At 39.7% G+C, this 10,183-nt stretch overlaps 1 protein-coding gene across 3 annotated transcripts in view; it reads right to left on the bottom strand.

Annotated features, from left to right (window-relative positions):
- Positions 1–10,183, bottom strand: part of ARID4B (AT rich interactive domain 4B (RBP1-like)) — a 178,557-nt gene that overhangs the window by 16,544 nt on the left and 151,830 nt on the right. For all 3 annotated transcript variants that reach the window (XM_011989362.1, XM_011989365.1, XM_011989364.1), the window contains one exon: positions 1,490–2,701. In XM_011989362.1, coding sequence (XP_011844752.1) covers positions 1,490–2,701 — 1,212 coding nt within the window. The remainder of the gene's footprint in view (positions 1–1,489; positions 2,702–10,183) is intronic.

Raw genomic sequence — 10,183 nt, 5'->3', positions numbered from 1 at the left:
AAAAAAAAAAAAACCAAAAAACCTGTAACAGTAAAACCTGTTTTTTTCTTTCCTTTTTTTTTTTTTGAGATAGGGTCTTGTTTTATCACCTAGGCTGGAGTGCAGTGGCGTGATCTTGGCTCACTGCAGCCTTCCCAGGATCAAGTGATTCTCCCACCTCAGCCCCCAAGGTAGCTGGGACTACAGGCATGCACCACCACAGCTGGCTAATGTTTGTATGTTTGGTAGAGATGGGGTTTTGCCATGTTGTCCAGGTTGGTCTTGAACTCCTGGACTCAAGCTATCCACCACCTTGACCTCCCAAATTGCTGGGATTACAGGCGTGGTGACCACACCTGGTCAGTAAAATTTTATTGTTGAAAGCCTGTCTAATATTCTGAAATAAAGGATTCTTTCATTTTGAAAACTAGTCATGTTTGGATAGTTCAGTTCCATGAGATAGTATGGCACAGATAAAATCATAGTAGTTATACTTATAAATGTGAAAAAAGCAAAGAACATTTCAATTTAATTGCAAGTATATTTTTAATTTATTTTAAAACAGAAATGTTTTAAGTCAAGATTCCTTAGAAAACACAGAATTAACTAATTTGATCTAGACCGTATCTCTTTTAAGCTCTGCTAAAAACCTAAAGCTAGCATTCTAAAATCTTTTATGGTATATAAAAAACATACCCTAGTGCTCTGCTCTGTCTTTACAATGGAAAAGTGTGTTCCAAAGCCAGGTGTCAGCCTAGAGTATACTGATTTAAAGCTACCTGAATGAAGTGGTTTATAAGAAAAATGATGACAGAAGTATGGCTATGGCACCATCGAAAGGCACTAATACTTTGGGAAGGTACCGATTTGAATTTCCACTTTTAACAATTTCACGGAAAATCAAAAAGTATTACTGTAGGTTATTAACGTACACATTGGTCCTTCAATTTGGAAGCTATGCATCTAAGAAAGCATCAAATTCCTTTACAAACTCACACAAGTTAGTCAGGCTTGAAAATCAGTTTGACACGGTTGTCTGAGGAAAGCAGTGCCTGGACAGTTGGTTGCTCCAAACCCCTACATACAGTATTTGGTTAAGGGTGGAGGGGTCTGTCAATAAATCAAAATGTTCGTGAGAAACTGCACATTACAATTGCAAAAACAATGTTACAGAAATAGATTTAAGCTGCTCATGCCATATAGTCAACCACTGCATATAATGAATTCTCAAACAGGTTTGGATTTGGGCCTGGGTGCAATTTCTAGCATGTGTTCTGGTCCACAATAAAATGTCATGGATGGCTCAAGCAAAGCACATTAAAGCCTTCTCAAGCTTTTAAATGCATTCCACTATTCATTTTCAAATTACCTTTAAAATTTCCATTTTTACCATGTTCACACAAATACGACACTTAATCGCCTCACGTTATAACAAGAGATACTGTGAAATCATTGAAGCTTTAAGAGGGGAAATCCTAAAATATGTCAATGTATACATTTTCCTTCTCACCTTTTTCAGGATGTTCTGGTTCTGGCTGATTACTACTGCTTGAGCTCACACTGGCATCAAAACCTGCTGGTGAGCTATTCCCTTCAGACTGGAGGTCTTGGAGCTCCCCAGCAACACTATCCACCTCAATTGTGCTATCAGTTTCACTCTTGATACTTCGAACCTCTTCTTGGTTTGGAGCCAGTGGTTCTGATACTGTTACAGAAGACTGCTGCCGGCTGCCTTCTGTTACAGTGACTGATGAAGGCGATTCAGGTGTAGTAGGAGGGGTATTTAGCACTGAATTACTGCCACTACTTGGAAATTCTGCTTTTCTGTCATTGACCTCTACTGTTTTTTCTTCAATGGGTTTACTATCGACATTGACTGGAGGTGGTTTTTCTAGTTCTACACTGGGTGGACAACTCTCCTCTTCAGTCACAGTCTGTAGTGACTCCTCTGCCGCCCCCTCCTCTGGGGCAGGATGGGGTGGGGAAGCTGCAGCCTCAGTATCAGAGTCTGAAAAAAGCTCTTTCAGCGTTTTTTTAGGCCACTGTCCCTGAATACTTGACCAGACATCTTTTCGATCTTTGGCCCTGCTGTTTTGAAGTCTTTCATCAGAGTTATTTAAAAGTTTAATCCTTTTTTCTGCCACTTCTGAAAATCCTGAATAGAAACCAGTTGTCCGTAGAGATTTTCTTTTTTCCTCCAAACCATTGTATTTCTTAGTTGGTGTCATCTTTGCTTTTGATTTTTCTTCCTCATCTTCGTCTGAAGAGCTGTTGCTACTGTTTTCCATGCAAGGTGATTCTTTGTTCTTGGCCTTCTCTTCCTTTTTGCCAGGTGATCCAGTTTTTAGACACTCTTCTGTATTGCAATACCTTCTTTTACCACGTTTTATTTGTGGTTTTGAAGATTTATCTGTTGTGTCCTTCTTGACATCTTTTCTCTTTTTTGTGACTTCATCTTCTTCATAATCAGTATCTTCAGATAATACTTCTATATCTTTCCTTAATCTTTCTGGAGATTTTGACACTGGTTTGGATATTACCAAATCTGCATGAACTTTGTTTTCTTCTAGCAAAGATGAAGGGTTCTGTTCCTCTTTTGAAATAAGATCATTTCTGTTGTGGGTCAAACGATCAATCTTAGATTCCTCTTTGCCATTATTATCCATGTCTTGAGCACCTCTCTCATCTTCCTGCTCACTGTCTTCAGCAGAACTTTCAGAAGCTAGAAAATAAGAGAAAAAAAAATGATGAGTATGATAAGAACACTAGCAATGTCTTCTATGTGCCAGGGACTGTATATATTAGTCCTGTGTATACAGCCACCTGAGGTCGCTGGCTTTTATCTCTATGTTACAGGCAAAGCAACTGGGTTTCAAAGAGGCTAAGAGGCTCTTCTGATGATGGAAATGTTCTATTACGATCACGGTGATGGTTATAATACTGTAGACTTTTGTCAAAACCCATCAAATTTTAAACATAAAAGTCATCAATTTTATGTAAACTATACCTTAATAAAGTGGAAATAAAAAAGAAAAAAGCTTCTCCAAGTTATTATGAGTATAATATTTTTATCATAATATATCTCAGAAAATAGTGGAGTAAGGATATAATCCCAGATTGTACTACCTGTAAGTTTATATTCTTCTTTTTTTTTTTGAGATGGAGTCTCGCTTTGTCACCCAAGCTGAAGTGCAGTGGCTCGATCTCGGCTCACTATTTATATTCTTATAAAACTACAGCCTTCGTTTTTCTTTTAATAAGAGACAGGGTCTCACTCTCTGAACCAAGCTGGAGTGCAGTGGCACAATCACAGCGCATTTCAGCCTCAAACTCCTAGGCTCAAGAGATCCTCCCACCTCAGACTCCTGAGTAGCTGGGATCACAGGAGCAAGCTTCTGTACCTGGCCTCTCATTTTTCTTTCATTTTCTTTTGTTTTCTTTTCTTTCCCTCCCTCCCTCCCTTCTTTTTCTTTCTTTTCTTTCTCTTTCTTTCTCTGTTTTTTTTTTTGAGACAGGGTCTTGCTCTATTCCTCAGGCACTATCATGGCTCACTGCAGCCTCAGCCCCCTGGGCTCAAATGATCCTCCCACCTCAGCCTCCCAAGTAGCTGGGACTACAGGTGTGCCATACCCGGCTAATTTTTGTATTTTTTGTAGAGACAGAGTCTCGTCATGTTGCCAAGGCTGATCTTGAACTCCTGAGCTCAAGCAATCTGCCCACCTCGGCCTTCCAAAGTGCTGAGATTAAAGGCGTGAGTCACCACACCTGGCTAGCTTCATTTTTCAATGTAATAAAGAATATCCAATAATTTTGTAATCAATGATTTCCATGATGTTTTAAAGAACAGATAAAATTAATTTTAGTTACTACTAACTTGTATAAAATTAATTATGGAACTTACTGCTTCAGTGTGTTCATTCTGGTAAATCATTTTATTATTATTTTAAGATAACATTTCCTGAGAACTTACTACATGCTGGTTACTTTGACACGCTTTGAACAGACCATCTCATTCAATCCTCACAATAGCCCTACGAGATACATGTCATTATCAGCCCCACTTTATAGTTTAAGAGATTAGGGTTTTAAATAAATAAGAAAAACAAAAGCAACACAACAAAACACAGCAAAAAAAAAAAAAAAAGGGGACTGGGATTTAAGAGGTTAATCTACCCCCAAAAGTAGTTAAATCTAAGTCATTTACCTCCAGAACTTACAACCTTAACTATAGCTCTCTTCTGAGAAATCCATGCATGTTCTTTAGCTAAATTCATTAAATGTAAAACGTAACTGATATAACTAAGATTGCTAAAACATTTGACCTTTACAATATGTGCCTGCATGGCTACATTTTTAAAATTATCAAAACAATACATATACATCATTAAAAACAAATCTAGACTCATAATGAAAAACCAACAAGAGGATAAAAATCTTTTTCCACCTCCAAAGTGTTAACATCTGTTATAGTCATCTCTTACTTTTAATAATATACTATTTGTTTTATTTATTTTTGTGTGTGTGTGATGGAATCTCACTCTTGTCACCCAGGCTGGAGTGCGGTGGTGTGATCTCAGTTCACTGCAACCTCTTCTTCCCAGGTTCAAGCAATTCTCCTGCCTTAGCCTCCAAACTATCTGGGACTACAGACACGCGCCACCATGCCCAGCTAATTTTTATATTTTTAGTAGAGATGAAGTTTCATTATTTTAGCCAGGCTGATCTTGAACTCTTGACCCCAAGTGATCTGCTCATCTCAGTCTCCCAAAGCACTGGGATTATAGGCATGAGCCAACATCCCTGGCCTGCTGACTTATTTATAAAGTTTATCCTCTGTGAGCAATGGGGATTCTTTCTTATCAACACCCATATCTGCCCTCTACCATCCTTCCTATAGTTATCTTTCATTTTTACAATATAGTATTCATAACACATGTAAATGTGGCTCCCTGCAGAAATTAGTAGTACATTTGATAACCTTCCTTTCTTATACAGCATTTTATTTTTCAAAGAGTTTCCAACTACTTTTCTGCATGTTATATCTTCCTTTGTATCTCTTTCACATTATTTTATTTCATTAAATCAAGCATTGTATCCAATTTCCCCTTATTCACCCAATCTCTGCACCCTAGAGAGCTATTTTCCACAACAGCGTCTAGGTGGTATCTCTCTGGGTCTGCTCTAACAGCTGTCATCCTGGGAATCCTCCTCGCTTTCTCTTGAGCTAGATCCACTGTTAACTGAATCTCACATCTTCTTCTTCCTTGGTTATCGCATCTGTACTAGAGCTCACCATTGAGTAGCTTCCTTAAAAAGGTACATGGGATGTAAATATTCATTGTCCTTACATATATGAATACATCCTTACCCTCAAACTTCATTGATTGAGAGTTTAATGAGGTACAGAATTCTAGGTTAAAAATTGTTTCCTTCAGAGCTCTGAATCCTTCTGAATGTACTGCTTCTTTGCTTAAGGGGTTATAAACCATAACTTTCATTTGGTTTCTCATTCCTTTGTGGTGATTTTTTCATTCTTGATATTTTATAATTTCATAATGATGTACTATGGTATGACTCTCTATTAATTTATTAAGTACCTAGTGAGCAATTTCAGTGTAAAGATTTGTGTCTGTCAGTTCTGGAATTTTTCTTTTAGTTACTTGCTTTTTTTTTTTTTTTTTTTGAGACTGAGTCTTGCTCTGTCATCAGGATGGAGTGGAGTGAAAATCTCAGCTCACTGCAACCTTCACCTCCCAGGTTCAAGCGATTCCTCTGCCTCAGCCTCCTGAGTAGCTGGGACTACAGGCGCTTGCCATCATACCCAGTTAATTTTTGTATTTTGGTAGGGACAGGGTTTCACCGTGTCGGCCAGGATGGTCTTGATTTCCTGACCTCGGTGATCCGCCCACCTCAGCCTCCCAAAGTGCCAGGATTACAGGCGTGAGCCACTGTGCCTGGCCTCTCTCCTCTATTTTCATACTTCCCCCTTCTTAGATTAATACACTATACAACATATCTTTTCTCGAAAATTTCCATCGCTGCTTTTTTTATACTTTCTGAAGATTGCCTCCATTTAAAATTCTTAATGCTCTACTGAAATTTTTTTTTTTTTTTTTTTGGAGACAGAGTCTTGCTCTGTTGCCCAGGCTAGAGTGCAATGGCACGATCTCGGTTCACTGCAACCTTCACCTCCAGGGTTCAGGCAATTCTCCTGTCTCCCCAATAGCTGGGAATGCCAAGCTAATTTTTGTATATTTAGCAGAGATGGGGTTTCACCATATTGGTCAGGCTGGTCTCAAACTCCTGACCTCAGGTGATCCACCTGCCTCGGCCTCCCAAAGTGCTAGGATTACAGGCGTGAGCCATCATGCCCAGCTCTTCTGAATTTTAATTTAGATTTTTTGTTTTTGTTTTTGTTTCTGAGACAGAGTCTCTCTCTGTTGCCCAGACTGGAGTGCAGCGGTATGGGTTCAAATGATTCTCATGCTTCTGCCTTCTGAGCAGCTGGGATTATAGGCACCAAGCACCACATCCGGTTAATTTTAGTATTTTTAGTAGAGACAGGGTTTCACCATGTTGCTTAGCTGGTCTGGAACTCCTGAGCTCAAGTGATCTGCCTACCTTGGCCTCCCAAAGTGCTGGGCTGGGATTATAGGCCTGAGACACTGTGCCTGGCCTAATTTAGATTTTTATCTCCAAGTCTTTCTTGTTTTTTTCTTTTTCAATGCATCTTATTCTTTTTTTTTTTTTTTTCAGACGGAGTTTCACTCTTGTTGCCCAGGCTGGAGTGCTATGGCGTGATCTCGGCTCACCACAACCTCCGCCTCCTGGGTTCAAGCGATCCTCCTGCCTCAGCCTCCCAAGTAGCTGGAACTACAGGCATGTACCACCATGCCCGGCTGTTTTGTATTTTTAGTAGAGACGGGTTTTCTCCATGTTGGTCAGGCTGGTCTTGAACTCCTGACCTCAGGTGATCTGCCCACCGTGGCCTCCCAAAGTGCTGGGATTACAGGTGTGAGCTACCATGCCCAGCTTATTCTTGTTTTATAGATACTGCAGGTTCTCTGAGTTTAACAAGAGATTATCAAGAATGCCCTATTAAAACTTGCTTGGTGCTACTGTTAGTCGGATTTATTAACTGACAGGCTTTACGTGATTCATCCGGGATCTAGTTTACTCTAGGGGATTTCCACTGCCAGAATATAGAAGATTATTCTCCAGAGGCATTCAATTTCTCCACAGAACTCCAACTACCACTGTACCTCTAGTTTTATTCCCAACCCATCTCAGGACAAGAGGATAGAATCTTAGCTGTCTGTGTTCTCTACTCACAAGGGGTATCAAATTTTTATGTATACATATACACACACAAATATGCATTCATACGATGATCATTAATTAATTGGAAATATTTGAAATGTCTTCAATTTGATCTGTGGCCAAAAATAAAATAAAATTCACTGAGGAAAAAAGAAAACATGAAGAGAGCACTTAAAATGTTAAAAGTATGCAAATACTATATTCATTGTTGAACTGTCTAAAAGGAAAAATATGGGAAGTAACCAAAATGTCTTTGTGTTAGAAACTAATTAAATAAATTATGATATATCTATTCAGTAGATGTGGATGTGCTGATTTCGAAAGATTTATAAGTTATACTACTAAGTTGGGGGGAAAAAAGTCTGTAATATGTTAATGATCCCATCTGTAAAATGACTGCACACATGTGAGTGCATATGACACATACAGTATAAATATGTGTGTGGCGGGGGTTTGGGGGCATTTTATATATGTGTGTGTGTGTCTGTGTGTATCTATATATACTAATATGTCATATATATGGTATAAAAATGCAATTTCTGAAATGATATAAACCTCTAAAAATGGGGGAAAATAGAGAAAAGCAACACAATTTGCAAATCAGAAAGCAGATGAATGAATGAAGGGCACCAAAGAAGGCTAAACCTCATACCAGCAGTGAGGAAAGTCAAGAACCAACCCAGTTTACCATAGAACCCTCAGTAATTACTGACTGCCCTAGTGCCTATGAAAATAAAAAAGGGCAGTGGGGAGCCTCATACAAGGAGCACTGGGTGAAGACTGAAAATTACTTAGATGCCTAGATCCCCACCTCATTTCAGGTTGCAAGGTGACTGCCCTTCTACAGCTTTATTCTCTGAAGATAGTAGGAGAGGGCTCCTAGCCTGGAAGATGCTAACAACTGTTGAAGGCACAGGTACAGATGTAATGCTGAAATTAGGGGGATTCATGAACACATCTAAACACTAAGAATCCCCCCACCCCAATCTCTATTCTTCAACTAGACCCTAGAACACTGGAAACCATTCGCTTACCACCCTCCAGTCAAGAGATTGGAACTATTTTCTCTGGAAGCCAACTAGTCTAAAAGAAAAAGACCTAAAGACTTCATATTATTAATTCCCTAGGAAATGGCCAACCAGATCACCCGATAGTGAAACTCAAGGTCAACTAGTGCCAACCATACGCTTGCAATTTCCAAATCAGTTTAGTCTTTCCTTCATAATCTTAAGACAGCCAGGAAAAAAATCTTAATAGGGAAGAGCTCAAAACAACAAAATAGAAAAAAGCAAATTAGAGGAAATTGACCTAGCAAAAAAAAAAAAAAATTATAAAATCCTTTGAAAGATCAAAATCAGAAAGGTAAGGTATTACGTCCATCTATAAGAACAGAGTGGTACAAAACACACAGAAAATAGAGCTCTTGAAAAATCAAACTAGTTTAATTTAAAAATATTCATTAAAAGGCCAGGCGCAGTGGCTCACGCCTGTAATCCCAGCACTTTGGGAGGCTGAGGCAGGTGGATCACAAGGTCAGGAGTTCAAGACCAGCCTGACCAAGATGGTGAAACCCCATCTCTACTAAAAATACAAAAAATTAGCTGGGCGCGGTGGCGGGCGCCTGTCGTCCCAGCTACTTGGGAGGCTGAGGCAGGGGAATTGCTCGAACCCAGGAGGCGGAGCTTGCAGTGAGCTGAGATCACACCACTGCACTCCAGCCTGGGTGACAGAGCGAGACTCTTTCTCAAAAAAAAAAAAAAAGGTCATGTCCAGATGCAGTCACTGCTACCTGTAATGCTAGCACTCTGGGGGACTAAGACAGGCCAACTGCTTGATGCTTGAGCCTAGGAGCTCAAGACGAGCCTGGTCAACAGGGCGAAAGCCCGTCTCTAGAAACAATATAAATATTAGCCGAGAATGGTGGCATGCACCTGCAACCCTAGCTCCTCGGGAGGCTGAGGTGTGAGGATCTTTAGAGTCTGGGAGGTTGAGGCTGAAGTTAGCTGAGATCGTACCACTGTACTCCAACCTAGGCTACAAAATGAGACCCTGTCTCAACGAAACAGATCATAATAGTCACAATCAGGACAAACAAAGTTTGGTGTTCTTTACAACACAAACTATGCTTTACACTGCAACAGAAAGGATGGTACAGAAAAGATTAAAAAACTAAAGTAACAATGCTAAAAGTTGAATATTAAATGTTAACCAAAATTTTATGGTGCACTTGGATCTACTAGTAACAAAAAATTCAGGGCCTCAATCAATGGCTGATTTTATTTCAAGTACAGGTTGAACATCAAAAATCCAAAATCTGAAAAGACTCCAAAATCTTACACTTTTTGAGTGCTGACATGATTCTCAAAGGTAATACTCATTGGAGCATTTCAGATTTAGAATTTTCGATTTGGCTTGTGGAATGCAAATATTCCAAAATCCAAAAAAAATCTGAAATCCAAAACATTTCTGGTCCCAAGAATTTCAGTTAAGAGATATTCAACCTGTAGGCCGGGCATGGTGGCTCACGCCTGTAAATCCCAGCACTTTGGGAGGCCGAGGCAGGCGGATCATGAGGTCAGGAGATCAAGATCATCCTGGCTACCACGGTGAAATCCCGTCTCTACTAAAAATACAAAAAATTAGCCGGGCGTGGTGGCGGGCATCTGTAGTACCAGCTACTCGGGAGGCTGAGGCAGGAGAATGGCGTGAACCCAGGAGATGGAGCTTGCAGTGAGCCAAGATCGCACCACTGCACTCCAGCCTGGGTGACAGAGCGAGACTCCATCTCAAAAAAAAAAAAAAAAAGAGAGAGATTCAACTTGTAATAAGAGAGCTAACACAATTCTGGTAGAAAAAATAGTAGTTGGTAATGTCACTGAATTAC

The sequence above is a fragment of the Mandrillus leucophaeus genome, unplaced genomic scaffold (assembly GCF_000951045.1).
Source record: "Mandrillus leucophaeus isolate KB7577 unplaced genomic scaffold, Mleu.le_1.0 Scaffold350, whole genome shotgun sequence".
NCBI lineage: Eukaryota > Metazoa > Chordata > Mammalia > Primates > Cercopithecidae > Mandrillus > Mandrillus leucophaeus.
This window is presented reverse-complemented; position numbering and strand designations above follow the sequence as displayed.